This window comes from Telopea speciosissima, chromosome 11, assembly GCF_018873765.1.
Source record: "Telopea speciosissima isolate NSW1024214 ecotype Mountain lineage chromosome 11, Tspe_v1, whole genome shotgun sequence".
Lineage (NCBI taxonomy): Eukaryota > Viridiplantae > Streptophyta > Magnoliopsida > Proteales > Proteaceae > Telopea > Telopea speciosissima.
Window position 1 is genome coordinate 55256842 of NC_057926.1, and position 16501 is coordinate 55273342.

The following is a 16501-nucleotide window of genomic DNA, read 5'->3' on the forward strand; positions in this document are numbered from 1 at the left end:
GGCATTTTTTATGTCTAGTTGGCGAACAAACCATCCATTGGAGATGGCAAATGAAAGAACTGTCCGAATGGTTGTGGGTTTGATGACAGGACTGAATGTCTCATCATAATCAACCCCATGTTGTTGATGAAAACCCCCAATCGTGCCTTGTAACGCTCGAGAGAGCCATCCGCTTTTCGGTTAATCCTGTATATCCACTTACAGCCAGTCAAATTCATGTTAGGAGTACGTGCAACAAGTGACCACGTGTTATTATGTAATAATGCATTAAATTCCTCGGAAATGGCAGAGCACCAGTTTGGGTCACGACTGGCGTGGGTGTAGGTGGTGGGTTCAGCTGGTATAGAGGGTGATAAACTGGCCTGAAGGGAGGAGGGTTGTGGTTCAGTGAGGGCATAAATGTCCGTTAATAGCCGGGTACGACGGCTGGTGGGAGGTGTAGGTGTTGGGGAGAGAGTGGGAGTCGTGGGTGGGGTGGTGAAGTTGTAACAGCGGTGGGCGTTAATGGTGGGGCTATGGAGGTAGTGGATGGGCGATTAATTGGGTTTGGGGGTTCAGGTATGGGGGGTGGGGGAACGGCCAGTGGGGGTAAAGGGGTTGGTTGTAATGGGAAAGATACCCATGGGGTGGTGAATAGTGTGGGATTTTGTGGAGGGCATTGGGGTTGGTTGTTGCGAAAAGAAAAAACATTCTCGTCAAATCGCACATGACGGACAATGTAAATCCTATTGGTCTCAATGTTCAAGCATCGATAGCCAGAGTAAGGTGGGCTATAGCCCAAGAAAACACATGGAGCGGAGCGAAATTCCATCTTGTGATTGTTGTATGGGCGAAGGAACAAAAAACATAGACAACCAAAAGTTTTGAGAAATGAGTAGTCCGAAGGGCGGTTGTATAGGATTTCTAGAGGAGACTTATCATTAGTAACTGTGGAGGGCATCCTATTAATGAGGTAAACAACAGTCTCAAAAGCATAGTCTCAAAAAGCATGTGGAACAGAACCATGAGCAAGCAAGGTGAGGCCTGTTTAAGCAATGTGACGGTTGTGGTGTTCGACCGCACCTTGTTGCTCATGGGTATGAGGGCATGACAGCCGATGTTGAATGCCAAGAGAGGCAAAGAAGGGAGCAAGAGGACGATACTCACCCCCCCAATCGGTTTGAACTGATTTTATTTTGCATGAAAATTGACGTTCCACAAGTAATTGAAATTGTTTAAAAATTGGGAAAATGTCCAATTTGGCCTTGAGTGGAAAAAACCAAATAAACTTACTATAATCGTCCACAAATAACACAAAATAACGATGCCCTAAAGTAGAGAGTGTGGGGGAGGGACCCCATACATGACTAAAAATTAATTGTAAAGGAGAAGTGCTTCTAGAATGAGTTTCCTGTAAAGGAAGACGATAGGACTTGCCCAGTTGGTAGGTTGGGCACAAATATGGTGACTTTGGAATCTTGGTGTCACGCATAATAAGCTGTAGAATCTGGTCATGTGGGTGACCCAAATGATGATGCCAAAGAGCGTAGGACGATTGAATAGCAAACCTAGCAAAAGGAGACAGCAACGTAGAAAACTGAATGGAGTAGAGACCATGTTTACTCGGCCCCGAAAGAAGAATGCGCCTGGACTTCCGATCCTTCACACAAAAATAAAATGCATGAAATTCAAAAAATACATCATTATCATGTGCGAATTTCTGAACTGAAAGTAATGAGTTTGTAAGACTTGGGACATGTAACACATTAGATAAAGAGAGAGAATGGGAAGGGGATGAAATAATGGACTGACCAATATGTGAGATGGGTAAGAATTTACCATTGCCAACCATGAGTTCATTGTTACCTTTGTAAGGTTCATAGGAAGAGAATGCCTGAAGATCCGGTGTAGCATGATGACTAGCCCCTGTGTCGTCTATCCATTGAGGACGGGGGGATGGGTTATGAGGTGGGTTATAGGATTGAGTTATATAATGGGCATGAGGGGTGGGTGGTTGAGTGGATGGAGAAGGGTAATAAGTGGTAGGGGTATGATTTGAGCGGTAGTATGACTGGTTATGGATTGGGGTGGGTAGGAGGGGTTTGGAATTCTATCATTGATTTTGATTCTTATAATAACACGTGTCAGCTTGGTGATTTGTGAGGCTGCAAATAGTGCATGGACTATGAGCGAAAGCATTGGATCGGCCAAACCCACTTGGCCGTGTGGGGGGACCACGACCACCAACACCACCATGGCCACGCCCCCTTGTGTTACCACGGCCAACAGATGAAGGTTGCTGGCCACGACTTTGTTGAGCAACATTAGCTGTCGCAGTGGCAGCCAGATCAATAATGGCTTGTCTAGAAGCCTGTAGATGTTCCTGGCTTAGGAGAAGACTCATCAATTCCGAATAGGGAATGGGGTCAGGACGCCCCATTAGTGTGGGAACCATAACCTGAAAATCCGAGCGTAGAGCTCTAAAAATGTGAATGTTGAAGTTTTTTTAGGTTTGTCTGTTGCGGCAAGCTCATCAGATAGTGCCTTGGCACGTTGAAGAAATTGGGTGATAGTTTCATCAGGTTTTTTATAGAGATTCTGCAGCGCCACATTGAGAGATAAGAGGCGTGTGGTGGAGGCGGAACTGTAGGCATTATGGAGGGCATCTCACAGATCTTTACTTGTTTCACAGCCAACAGCAAGAGGGAGGGCTTCTTCAGAAAGAGAGGAAATTAGTATGCTCATTATTGTTGCATCTTGTTCCTTCCAAGTTTCCGCAAGAGCTGAGTCAGAAGGATAAGGTTTAGTACCATTGACATAACCATAATATCTGTGGCCTTTGAGAAACGGCAGTACTTGAGTCTTCCAATACACATAGTTACGAGAAGTGAGCTTGAGAGAGAGAACATGATGAATATTAGAAGATGGAGTGAGAGGGGAGGTGGTCTTGTCGGTGGTGAAATCACCCATAATGATAATTGAGGCTTATGGTGGTGGAGCAAGCAAGGGACGAATTTTAGGGGTGGAGGAGGGATCGAATTTTTTTGAGTGCTCGATGGAGCATTTGGCTCATGATACCATATTATATTTGTTTGTAATTCAATTGTATTTTCATCCTTGAATATTCTATGTACAATAGGGTATATATAAACTCTTACAATAAATGGAAGGTGATCAATGGTGGGGATGAAATTGCCATACAAGGTTGGATTCATATCAGTGGCATATGGTGGATTACCAATTATGTCTCTTGAGAGATATCACATGTGATAAATGAGCCATGCACAGTTATGGAAGGTTGGTGAGGTAGGTGACATGGTTGTCCAGGATTGGAGTTACCAAAATTGGAGGATAACAATCTGTTGATGCAATCTTTGATATATGACATGTGATCAATGGAAAGAGGATTCTCTGCTGTCCAATGGGAGAAAAGATTCTCTACTGTCCAATAGGGTTTGATGTCGAAGCAAGAAAGTCCAAAGCCAAGGTAACCATAGTAGAGTTTGGAGGTTTCATTGTTGAGGTGCCAGAATGGGTACCTGATGATAACACCGTTGCCGCAGTTGTGAGGTGAATTGCAGAGGCTGGAGGATGAGTTCAGCTGGGGAACACTATTGCATTTGTTCATAAAGAGTACGTGGAGGAAGAGTTGGAGCACAAGGAAACGGTGGATGCATGGATTGTTGAGGCATGATGGTTGTAGGGCTGAGGCCTCAGAGGCAAGAGCAGAGAGAGAATTGACCAAATCACAAAATCAACCTTTACTTATAGCACTCACCTCTTGTATTATTTATTTATTTATTTATTTGAGGATGATGCATTACCTGATGAAATCATAGTTGAGATTTTTTTTTTTCCTGGTAAACCATAGTTGGAAAATTGGCTTCAAACTAGAGAAGTAGTCCCAGTCAAATCATAATTTTGGAAAACCTGGTGAAAAAATAACGAAACTCGATCATATATCATCCAAATCAAATAAAACTTGGTATTTTAACTCGATAAAAAACCAAACCTTTCACTTAGAAATTGAGTTGTGTAAAATAAAAAATTCATATATTAAAATACTAAGAAACCCTCAACTCCTCGATACCCTTCTGTTGTTCAATTAATAGTATAAACTCAAAATGCATTGATATATGATTCTTTGATATTTTTTTTTTTTTTGGGGTTTTATGTTTTCCATAATTTTATGTATTTTATGGTTTTTACTATTAATTTATAATATTTATTACATTAGAAAAAAATTTTAAAAATTATGAGTCACTTTGGCTGAATTTGATAAGACCAAGTCACCAAATTTTTTTGAAAGATGAGTTGAGTCAGAAAACCTTCCAACTATAGATTAAATATGCATGGGGGCTGTATTTAATGATACCATCTAAGATAGGTCATCGAGCAAATGAGACTTACACAGTTACATGTTGGATTTTGTGTGTTTTCAAAAAGTTATTTCAAAACTTTCCTTTTTTGAAATGTTCTTTTTGAAATTTAAGTTTCAAATATGAAAAACCCTTTCCCTCCACTTTGTTTTGATTTTGTTGGAAACACTTGAATATGTGTGTGCATGTTGGTTTGAACCAAGGATCTCTTGAGTAACCTTGTAAGGAAGCTTGAAAAGACTTGAGTGCCTCTTCAAGTTTAGTCCCACATTGTTTAGGGACAAGTAGAAAAGTGAGCTAATATGAGCTCATGTTCCTTACAAGGGACATAGGGTTCTAAGGGAAGTCTCCCTTGTCCCATGTGTGAGGTTGGGGTTCGGGGTGCTTTTCACATACATGCGCGCGCCCCGAGCCGGGCTGTGGCCGTGGTTGAGGTCGAGGCGGGGCAGGTGTGGGTTCATTTGATGTATTCTTTTTGATGAAATACATGCACCCACATACAAGCAAATGTACCCCTTATACAAGATGGCATTATGCACATGCATTGTAGTACGTATAGGCACATGCATATACATGCAACCATACGTAGAGGGGTCTATATATAGAGTGTACATGTACAGGTGTGTAGAGACACATCCTATACGTACAGGTACTAGTGTGCTTATAAAAGCAAATGGGCTTTGGGCTTCAAAGCATAATTCGTGCAAGTGTTTCCAGTGCTCTGCAAACAGTGTGCTCTCTGCATTCTGTTTGCTTCTTTTCTTCTTCTTCTTCCTTTCTGATTACTGAGTAATTATCTTTGGGTACTCCGTGTTGTAATCACTCTTGGGTGCTGCCAATTGTGATTGAAGTGGTTTTATCTTGGAGGTAGAACGCCAAGGCCAACCCGGATCTGCACTAATAGGGGGCGTTCTACACCTTAAGGAAAGTACTCTCTGTACGACTCCACTTGTGTTCCTGCTTGCTGTTTTGGAAGAAACAAGAAGACAGTCGTCGTTGTACTGTAAGTTGTTTTATTTCTATATTTATTTTGATATTTCATTCGAGTATATATATATATTTATATACAAACAGATTATGTCAAGTCTTATACCGATTGCTTGGAATCCTATTTCTAACATTACATGGTCCCCATAAAGTCAGTACCCTCCGGGCTTAAAAGGCGCTACTCAATATATATCTCAGATGGGATTTACTCCATTCTACCTCTTCCTGAATATCTCAAGTTTTTATTCAATCTTAAACGTGGTATTATTTTGTTTGATCTTCTCAGAAAAATGATTATTAAAAATATATGAAAACGAATGAAATGAACTTGTCAATGAACGAATAAAAGGTAAATTAATACTCAACATTTAAGAAACCTGTATTTGAGATACCTAATGCTTAAATTATTATATTTAAACTTCTTTATTAGCAAGTTTTATTTAATATTGAAGATATTTTTAATTTTTTACCCATTGGCAGTTCTCTCATCCCATTCCCAAGTCCCACCTTCTTCCCTGTGTACTATTTCATGAGAAACGTTATCAAATCTCTTTTCTCGTGTCAATTTATTGGATTAATAGTCAATTATCAATTCTATGTTTAATATTTGGATGTTTAAATTTTAGATTGAGAAGATTAAGGTCCAATTCCAAGATTTTAAAAATCAATTAATCATCAATTATTAAACATAAGAAGAGATTATTATTATATACTTCACTAGTCAACTGCCATTTGTTGGCGGTACAAAGTATGTTGAGGTTTTAACCCCCAACCGCACCCTCACCCCCACCCTCCCCAAAAAAAAGAGTTTGTTCAACGGTGGAAAAAATACACAAAAAATAGAAATAATAATAAAATTACAAAAAAATCATCCAACAACAAACAATGAGATTTGAAATCTCAACAGCCCAAATGGATTAGCTATTAGGCTGCTCCCAATTTAGACTAAAGTTTTGATTTTAAAAAGACTGTGCTCATCCTTTTACAATTACTAAAAGTCATTTGTTATCTATGACTTTGACTGAGATTGCTTAGGTGTGATTTGGATTATTAATTATAATTATGATGATAAAAATATTAAATTAAAAATATATTAAGGGAAAGGGAATTTTAGAATTTAGCTCATCTCCAGGGAGCCCAGCATGCCCAGGGTGTTGCTAGCCGTTGGGCTGTACCGCACACATTCCTAGGCATGTGTCGAGATGTGTATGGCACAATTCAGCCGTTGGATGCCCCCTGGGACGCCTTGGGCGCTGGGCTCCCTGCAGACGATCCTACTCCTGGTTCTTTAAGCAAGCCACATAGGGGAGCACACCAATGAGGTGCATCAAAACAGTAAGTATATAGGAGGGCAATAAGGTCATTTCATATGAGAGAAGAGATAGAAATAGAGATGATGGTGTACCCTGCCCCGACAGCTCATAGACTTTTTCTCATATATTAAATAAATAATATGAAAAAAGAAAAATAAAATCATACAATTTTAAATTTGATATTCTCTTTTTGTTCTCTATTTTGTTATTGGAAAATGTTTTGGGTAATTGAGATAATTCTTTACCAGTGCCGGTCCCACGGGAATTTTTATCCTCTCCTATTCTAAGACGGTGTTGTCTTGCATCGTGCAGCGGTGCCGCAGAGGCCATGTGCACCATATGGGGCTTCTTTGTGCCACATGACCTCTGCAGCGCTACACAATGCAAGATCTGACACCATCTTGTAATAGGAGAGGATAACGATTCGTCCCACGGGGTCAATCTTAGAATCGTCTCATTTACTAAACGATCCCAAAATTAGGATCTTATCCAATTTAACAATGGGATGGTCCAATTCTAGTTCCGAATGGTTCTAAATATTGAAAGTCTCAAATAGACAAAAGTTACCACAAACAAAAAAAAAAAAAAAAAATATGTGCAAAATATGTGCAAAATTCCCAACTATACAAATGATTGAATATATTCTTAAGAACAAATAATGAAGCATTAATTCTTAAGAATACTAACACTCAACTAAACCAAAAATAATTGATAACCCTTAGTTTCTCTTTGTAATTAAAATGTAACTCGTATATAAGTTATAACCATTGAGTATTAATTAATCCTAAATAAGTAATTTAGGCATGTTAAGGATCTGTATAGCAACAATTCTGTTTCAAAAAATTGGTTCTGAGTCAGAATCGATTTTTTTTTCTATTTCTGAATTTTTGGAGTAATTCTGTACTAACAAATGTTATATGGTAAACTGGATAAAAGATTGTTTCTACTATTATAGAGAAACAGAAACATGTATGGGGGAGCAAAGTTGACAGATGACAGTTCAATTAAACCAAAAATATACTGTTCTACAGGGCTTGACTGATGTTTGAGTTATTCTCAAGCAGAGCAATAGAGATGGAAATCGTTACCTGATATGGCAAAGTCCAGAGCTAGAAATCTAAGGCCATAAACAAAGAGACGGGTGAGCTTGATTAACTGAGTGGGTTATTGCGGAGGGAGCTTAATTAACAGGGACGATTCCGCCTTGAAACCAGAACGGGTTGGATACGAGAGAGAGAGAGAGAGAGAGGGATACCTCTGAAATGGAGACCGTTGAGCTGCAGAGAAGACCATCGCCGCTAAGCTATTGAGGAGACCTCCAAGATGAAGGAAGCCTACGGATGTTGAGAATGGAGAAGGAAGTCGAAGGTGAAACACACCTCAGTAATGAAGACTGCAAAGCTACTGAGGAGACAATCACCGCTGAGACCTTCGGAGAGAATGGATTCTTCGGACATTCTTGTCCTAGGTTGAGAGTAACGAAAGGATGTCCAAGGTCTGGGTTACACAAGGCAGAGATGTAAATGGATGGTCGAAAATCCGAATTTGATCCGCATCCGAATCCATCCAAATCCGTTTAGAGGTATCCGTATTCGACAGGGAATATCCGGATCCAATCACATCCGATCCGTTTACATCCCTATCTAGAAGTCATTTTGGTCTGAAAATTCATTAATGCGTGTAAAAGACTTCATTGGGAAATTTTCTATAGGAAGAGATGATGAATGCCTTGTTTTCCGGGTGGATAGCCTATTGGCACTTGACATCCCTTTCCACCTGAGTTATTTACAGTCCTTCAATTTATTAGTGCAGAGACTGTTCTGTCATGAGCTTATGAAAATAATAAACTCCATGTTTAGTTACAGTTGAAATGTGGGCTCTATCTAGGTGTATTTGTTTCCCCTTTCCGACAAAATCAACTGGATAAACTTCATCAATTTCATTACGATTAACAAATTTAGCTAGAATCCAACGATAGCAGTAACTGATGGAGAAAACATTGTGTTTGTGTTGTCATCCAGAAGAATTCTTGCAAGCCATAAAGCCCCACATCTTTTGGTTCTCAATTATCCTCTAAAAGATACCCAAGGGATCCGAGAAGTCCACAGTTAAAGCAATTCTTACCAAATCTAACACAGCATCTACACCGCCCGATTAAAAAGATGTTAATTGTTTTTTTTTTTTTTTTTTGATGATTAAAAAAGAAGATGTTCATTGTTGATCTTTGCTCCATGTTACATTTCAACCTTGAAAAGTAGAAAGGAAGAGGATAAAATTGAAGTAACTCTCTCAAGATGCCACAATTGTTAATATTACATACACATGGAATACATTATTATAGTGAGAGCTCCAAATAATGGAATGGCCAAGAAAAACGGGCCATGAGAAGAACAAATACAAGGGAGGGGAGAGGAGGAAAGAATATGAGAGAAAAATTACAAAAATTATAATACTTTGACTCCACTAGGCCTCTTTCCTTCCATGGCATCCTTCTTGTTACGGCAGTCAGCACAGAGAAATGGACCTTGCCAGGGCTTTGAGCTGGTGGAGAAAATCGAACCAGCATGAACGGAAATCCCCTCGCTTGGGGCTAGATCAACTTGGCAAACAGCACATGTGAAAAGGCCAGATGTTGACTGTCCTGCCGATGAGTCATTCCCAAGTCTGCATCCCATCATTCAAATTAAAATTTAGAAACATTAATAAGGTTCATCCGATCCAAATTCAAAAGTTAAACCACATAATGTGATGGATTGAACATGAGCAGCATCTGACAAAACAATGCATAGAAGATCAGGCTTATCGAAAATGATGCTCATTACATGCTCTTCTAATAAAAGACAACATTAACAAGGGCTTTTTACACTTCCAATTCAACTTATAATGAATAAAAGCTGGTATCCACATGTAGCAAGTTTAGTCCTACTGCCCTCTTATGCTCAGATTTCTGTGATCTATAAATCTTAGACGGTTCCATCAGGGATTGGTACCATAGATTTTTAATCACTTCATAAAAGAATAAGAAGCTCATGACAGTACTGAATGGCCTAACAGCCAATACCAAAGAATCATACCAATAGAGGTAATCCTAGGATGAACATCAGACTAAGAGATACAAGTTAATCAAGCACCTTTTTTCCTTTTTCTTCTCCTTCACAAAGCTACATCAATCAATTAAAGATTGTGCCCATTCTACAATGTTTTACATTTCAACATACAGCAACCTAGGCTGCTTAGTGCTCACTGATGAACTATCTTTAGAACTTTCAGGCTTTTCTATTTACATTTCTATGAAAAGTGTCATTACATATCGAAGTTTTGACCAATAAGACAAATTGAGCATTGTCCAAATCTTATTAAAGAAATAACTAGGCCAGAACCTGCCTGTAAACAAATTTCTAAACTGCTGCTTCAAGTAAATCATTCAGAATGAGAAGATAAGAACATGTCTAACAAAACCCAGGACCCTGGAGGCGAGCCTACCATCTCCTCACCAGTCACCACAAACAGGATCTCGCATGTCCCCATATCCCAAAACACTACAACTGTTAAAGGAACCATGACTTCATAGAACATTAGAGAACCATGCCTTTATACAACATTAGAGAAACAACCCTTCATAGAAACCCAATACGACTTACAACTATTTCGAATACAGAGGTCACATGACCCCATAATAGACTTCAGTAGACATTTGAATTTCATAATCTCCACTGCCAGAAACTGTCTTCTGTTAATTAGTGGCATGACAATAATTGTACATTCATTAACAAAGCTATGGTTCCAGGAAACTGGAAGAAAATCACCAATACAAACACAAACCCATCATCTCTGAACAGTTATTGTGCTCATACCCCCCCCCCAAAAAAAAACCCCTCATATTAGAGCCAAAGTTGGAGTGAATCTCACAAGGAATCAAAAAGAGACAAGAAATTTTCAACCATGGCTGGCTTAAACGGATGAGACTTAGCATGATTTTCATGCGAGTAGGACAATACATAATTGAAAAGCACGAATAGGGCATCAGTTTCCCCAGTGATGCAGGACCATCCTACAAAAGATCTCTTGATTATTCATTACAAAACATTGGATATGTTTTGGTACTAGAGCTAGAAAATCCTACATCTTTAGTCAAGTGTGTCCTCCCATATCATATTTTATTTCTTCTTCAATTAGCTACTATTCTGTTAGAGATCTAGTTGGGCCTATTACACAGGTTTCTAAATACCTTACATCAACCGGAATTTTCCATTTGAAACTACAAAAATAACAGGCAGTCTCTAAAACCAGTGAATTGGCTTCACTTTTATTTTAATGGTCACACAAAATTGTTTTGGGCAATCATTAGAGGCGCCACAGGCACCACTTTACAAGGGGGGACAAGAAAGAGAGGAGGAAGCAGGACTGCATGTTACTCAAAGGGAGTGTACTCCAGCACAAGGTGAAGGTGGAATTCAATTTCAGGTTTTAGCTGCATCACTCTGTAACCGTCAAACTAGAAACCTCTGCATTAAATCTTCAATACAGATAGGGAATAAAGCATTTTGAATGTTAATTTAGTCGCCAATTACATTATGGCATTGATTTCATCAACAATTGAATTTGTATCTATGAACCAAGAAATCCAATACCAAAATACCTCTAAAAATTATTCAGATGAAACTAACACATTCCTGAGCAGAAACTAACTAATTGAGTTACATAACACTAAATTTTTTTGATAAGTGATACCAGACCCATAGTGGTGGCAAATTGTTGTCCAACAATCCAAACCCACTAGTTTAAACCGTTTCGGACAAATGTCTGACCAGGCTTTAATACCATGCAAACCAAACACCCCCCCCGGGTGTCCAAAATTTGAATAGTGGTCTTTCTTACCTAAGAAATTGAAAATTAAGCATTATTGTTCCAGAGTTCAAGGATTTATAGATAGTGCCTCCGAGCTACATCCATATTCAGAGCTGGATCAACTCCAGGCGATCCAAATTAAAACTGGTTCAGAAAAATGTCCAATTTAGTAAGACCAAGGTTAAATACCATGCAACCCCCACCCCTCCATTACCTAAAAACTTGAAAAATAAGCATTATGCCTCAGAGACAGCCATACTGAACTGTCATGAACACATTCAGACAAACCAGATCAACTCCACATGGTCCAAATTAAAACGATATTGCCTCAGACATAAAGTACCAGTCCAAAACAGGGTTCTGGGTTTGACTGTTCGAGAGTCAGTCATGAAAACCCACTGTCTGACTCAGCCAAATTTTGTGTCCAACCCTATAGATTCATATAAGCTTTCAGATATATTTCATAATCTCAAACAACAGTCATCATGGTTAAATGGCCTAGTTTATACGAAATATTGGCAAATTCCATAAAAATAAAAATAAAAAGAATTCAACTTAGTAAGGAAATGGAAAAGAAGGAAGGTCAACATGAAACAGAAGAAACCATGGTGCGAAAAGCTTTCACAAAAAATCATTCTGGAAGTCAAAACCACAAATGGACAAAATATAGAAAGAAACAGTAATAACCTTTCTGCAAGCATTGCTGAGCCTTCTTCAAATAGCTCTTCCACTATGCCTATAGCTGACAGCTTTTTTGCTAGTTTATCGGCAGAATCACGGGACCTCTTCCTGAAGATGAGAGATTTAAACTTATTTTGCTTTTTTGGAGTGGGTGAAGGGGGTGCTGAGACATCTGGAGGAATTATGTCAACAACAATGCAGGTCGTATCATCCTTCAGCCCTCTTGTCCTCAATGCTTCCTAAAATAATGATGTCAAGAGAATGGCATGTTAACATTTCAGAAATTCATTTAACCATTTGTACATCATCATAAGAAGATTAATCCCCTGACATGAATATTGCATACAGAAAGAACCAGAAATCTGGGGAGGGGGCTAATTCAAAGCAAATATGATTAAGAGGAAATAACACGGTGACAAGTTTAACCACCTTCACCACTTGCCTAGCAGCAAGCTCTGCTGGCAAACCACGGCAAGATTTTGCAGCCATCTCAGAAGATAGTGCATCCCAGATACCATCAGAAGCAATCATAAGCCTTCCCCCAGCATTTGATAGCTAGTGTATCAATGAAGAGTGTTAGGAGTTTGGAATGATGATGGGCATAGCAGCATACAGCTCAAACTATGTCAACCACAATTAAATCAATCAATAGTTAGAATAACAACTGGAAGGCTTAAGAAATGTCCAAAAGGTAATTGACGGTCAACATGAAGACCAATACCTTCACTTGTTTAACGTATGGTATCGGAACTATAAACTCCCCAACATCCATGTCCCCAATGGACCTTGAAAGGCACAAACCCCCTGGCCAACAACGGAGGGGACCAACCTGTAGGTAAAACTTCAGAAGTTAAGCACCACGGTTTCCCATGTATTGTAGAATAACAATAGCAAATTATACTGAATTTTTTTTTTTTAACTAAAAATCTTGAGCAGAGAACCATGCTCTTGAAATTTTTACAGACCTAAAGGCTCCATTTATTTCAACATAAAATGCTCGGAAGTCACCATATTTTACCATTTTGGGGCATAAAGTAGCAGGCCCCACCATAGAACTAGAAATCCCTTGTGCTTGGGTCCGATGAAACAATCTCTATAAATAAGAACTCTGTGTTCCTTCATTTTTTTTTTCTTCACTCTGTTAAACTCTGCCTATTTTAAATCGAAACAAACAAAGCCAAAAGGAGCATAACTAGAAACACCTTACCTCAGCACCACCAACAATGCTGAGCCGCCCAACCTCACCTCCACTAGCAGTAACACGTTCCCTCCTGCAGTTGCGAGCATAACCAATTCACATATACAGCCATAGGAAGAAAAAGAAACAAAAACATTAAATCGCTTAAATGGACCACGCACTCCTCCACATTTTCCTCCAGCCTATGATCAACAGTCAAGATGGAGATGGCACCACCCTGAGCATCCAAAATGCAACGTGAGTCTCCTACAGATGCAACTGTCACAGTCCAACCATCTACTATTACAAAAGTAGCAGTGGTTCCAGAAGTTTCACCTGATGACAATAAGATGAAAGATGGAATTTGTTTGACTCATTCAAAACAGCCATAAAATGCAACACAACAAAAAGAAGGAAAAACTGACAAAACAGCATAGCTCCATGCCTCTGCTCTGGAATTCCTTGTCAGTCTTCACGAATCCAGCAACTAATGCCCGAGGTATTGCTTGAAGCCACTCATCCCGTCCAAGCCCTCGGGGTACTGCACTCAGTACATGATTTAACAAGTTTTCCCTTGTAAAGATAGCGGCAGCATTCCCATTGTGCCCATCAAAAATCTGAAAATAAGTTGTCAAAGAATGAAGAACCAACGATCATATACTCAACCGGCAGAGATGAATCAACAAAGAGAAAACTGTACTTCCCCAGTGGAAAAAATAAATATCTAAAACTAGGAAAAAAGATCCCCACAACAGATTCCATCCCATGGCCTCTCAAATAATGAGCCGTGAGGCCACACCGACACCCTCTCCTGTACTGGCCCATGTGGATGATATCATTCTCCACACCGCAATTGGTGTGGCATTCAGATTCCTCCTCACACTGGCGTCATGGGGAACCCTCTCCCCTGAAAATAATATCAGGTTTAACAAATTGCAGACATACTCATGCCCAACAAACTGCTAAATTTTTAGTCAAGAAACAATGATATTTCAGTGCTTTCGATTGGTTCATATTGAATAGAAAACATGGGAGAGAGAGGTCACTATAAGTCTATAACCAAGATCGATCAAGAGGTAGTGTGGAATTCCAAAACAGGGAATAAGTCGGATCAAACCAACAAAATTAGCAAAATGGTAGAGCAGCTATCACCAAAGCAGTTCACAAAAATGACCAGTGAGAAGCACATCACATGAAAGGAAGGAGAAGAAGAGAAAAGCAGGGGGCAGGGGGCAGGGGGCGCCGCGCGGGGGGGGGGGGTGGGGGTTCGTTGGAATTATCCCATTTTGCATAAAAGCAGACTCGGCTTAAAATTGAACCATGATTTCATGTTTCAAGTAAGCGTTCATTCTCCTAAATGCAAAAATTCATATTCTCTTAGCATTCATGAGAGAAAAAACAGTAAAAAAGAGGAAGACAGATATTACATACAGCGAATACAGAAAAAGTAGATGAAGAATTCCCGGGGACTCTTTGACAATCTATCTTCACCAGGAAATAGTCCTCCCCCTTCCTAGATTGGGCAGCGGAACCATATCTGACACTAGGCTTCTCCATCTTCTCGCTCTTCATCTCTCTGCTGATCAAGGCCGCAAGTGGAACAAGATTATGATGATGATTATTACGCCTCCTCTCTGCCGACGCCATTCGGACTAGACCAGTTTCTGGCTCAAGCTCACAGCATCCAAAACATAAAACCTTCGATCTTAAGGCATTGTCCGAGTTCAGCAACTCATGATCTTATCTTGAAAGAATCCGTAGAGGTTCCTCAATTTGCGAAGAATTATTTCCTCTAACATTACAAATGTCCCACTCTCCATTTCACCAAAAACACCAACCCCCTAATCGAAGAACAAAAAACCAACATTTTCCATATCAAGCCAACATTCCACAACCTGATCTGCTAGTAGCATTTAACGGAAAAAAAAAAAAAATAAGGAAATGCAACACAAGACACTATAGAACCAAACATTAAAAGAAACAAAACAACGATTTGTACCAAAATAAAGTAAAAGCCAAACGACAGATATAAACAGAAGGGCGAGGAAGTGGAAATGTGGATCAGTGAACTACCTGCGGTTCACGATCTTCGAAGAGACAGCATGAATGCCTGTACGAAACCAAATGTAGATCTGATTAGGAAACATCACCGGCCACAGTAGCAATCCAACAAAGAGAAGAGAAATAGAGAGAGAGAGACACGTAAACGCGGAATGATGACGGGATATGAACTGTAAAACTCAATAATCTAAAACTTCTGGACTCAGATCTTCATTTAAGAAAACACAAAATAGAAGTTCATTATAATAATAAAATTTTAAAAATAAAAACCGCTAATTTCTTTGAAGCCAACCAGGTCATCGGCAATTCATTAAAAAAAATCAAACAGGTTGTTTGTAGAGCCCACCATTCTCCACCAAACTCCATAAAAGAAACGGAAAAAAAGAAGATGAAGTCTGATTGGTTCATCTTATCTATAGTTCTAAACTCTTAAAAGAGAAAACAAAGAAAAAGGGGAAAAAAAGGTTAAAGCAATTTGTCAAATAGTCTTTTAGAGAGAGAGACCTGCAACTTCCTAAAAGTCGGTTTCATTAAGTTAATAAAAGAACGGGAGATTAAAGAAGTTTCTTGCTTTTAAAGGAACTGATAAAAAATTAAAAATTTACAATGGAAGAATTTCGTTTCATGAACAAACTATAATAAAGCTTTGCCTTTTTTTTTTTCCCCCCCCCCCCCTTTCTTTCACAGGTTCTGTCGTTTACTTGTGGGGGCAGCGTGGTACACTACGCACTTCGGCTTCGAATCTGCAAAGAATCGCTGTCGCCTCTTCTTCTTCGTCTTCTTCTTCTTCACAGTTCACACACATAATTTCAATAAAAGACAATCCCGTGTGGAATAATCGTATCAGTAGCGCGTACATGCAGGGACGACTCACGGCAGCGACACCACTGATCCACTGTGAGTCGTGGGCCCTATTGAGATTTGAGAAGAACCTTCGCTGCCTTGCGTCGTCGTCATCGTCTACTCGCGTGTCTCAGTAGGTTCTATCTGTGGAGTGAAATTTCATTTGGGATTCGCAGCTCTTCTTGAGAAAACTGCCACGTACTATTTCACCTTTTAAAATCGAAACTCAAAAG

General features: G+C 39.4%; 1 protein-coding gene across 2 annotated transcripts; it reads right to left on the reverse strand.

Moving 5' to 3' along the window:
- Nucleotides 1-8857: 8857 nt before the first annotated feature.
- Nucleotides 8858-15720, reverse strand: LOC122646883 (probable protein phosphatase 2C 15). Of its 2 annotated transcripts, XM_043840516.1 has the most exons (9): nt 15438-15720; nt 14796-15205; nt 13810-13981; nt 13547-13700; nt 13395-13458; nt 12909-13016; nt 12617-12742; nt 12194-12426; nt 8858-9322 (listed from the first exon to the last, which is right to left on the reverse strand). In XM_043840516.1, the coding sequence occupies exons 2-9, from the start codon at nt 15009-15011 to the stop codon at nt 9103-9105; spliced, it is 1293 nt and encodes a 430-aa protein (XP_043696451.1). In that variant the 5' UTR covers nt 15012-15205; nt 15438-15720; the 3' UTR covers nt 8858-9102. The 2 variants fall into 2 exon arrangements, with proteins under 2 accessions (XP_043696451.1, XP_043696450.1); XM_043840515.1 differs by lacking the exon at nt 15438-15720 and having other exon boundaries at nt 14796-15288.
- Nucleotides 15721-16501: the final 781 nt, after the last annotated feature.

Bases quoted from the DNA above. Each gene is read 5' to 3' on its own strand.
- LOC122646883 (XM_043840516.1), bottom strand. From the start codon at position 15,011: ATGGCGTCGGCAGAGAGGAGGCGTAATAATCATCATCATAATCTTGTT. The intron at 13,459-13,546 runs GTGCGTGGTCCA...TCGCAACTGCAG, and splicing joins CTGGAGGAAAATGTGGAGGA to GAGGGAACGTGTTACTGCTA. The intron at 12,743-12,908 runs GTATTGGTCTTC...TTGATACACTAG, and splicing joins CATACGTTAAACAAGTGAAG to CTATCAAATGCTGGGGGAAG.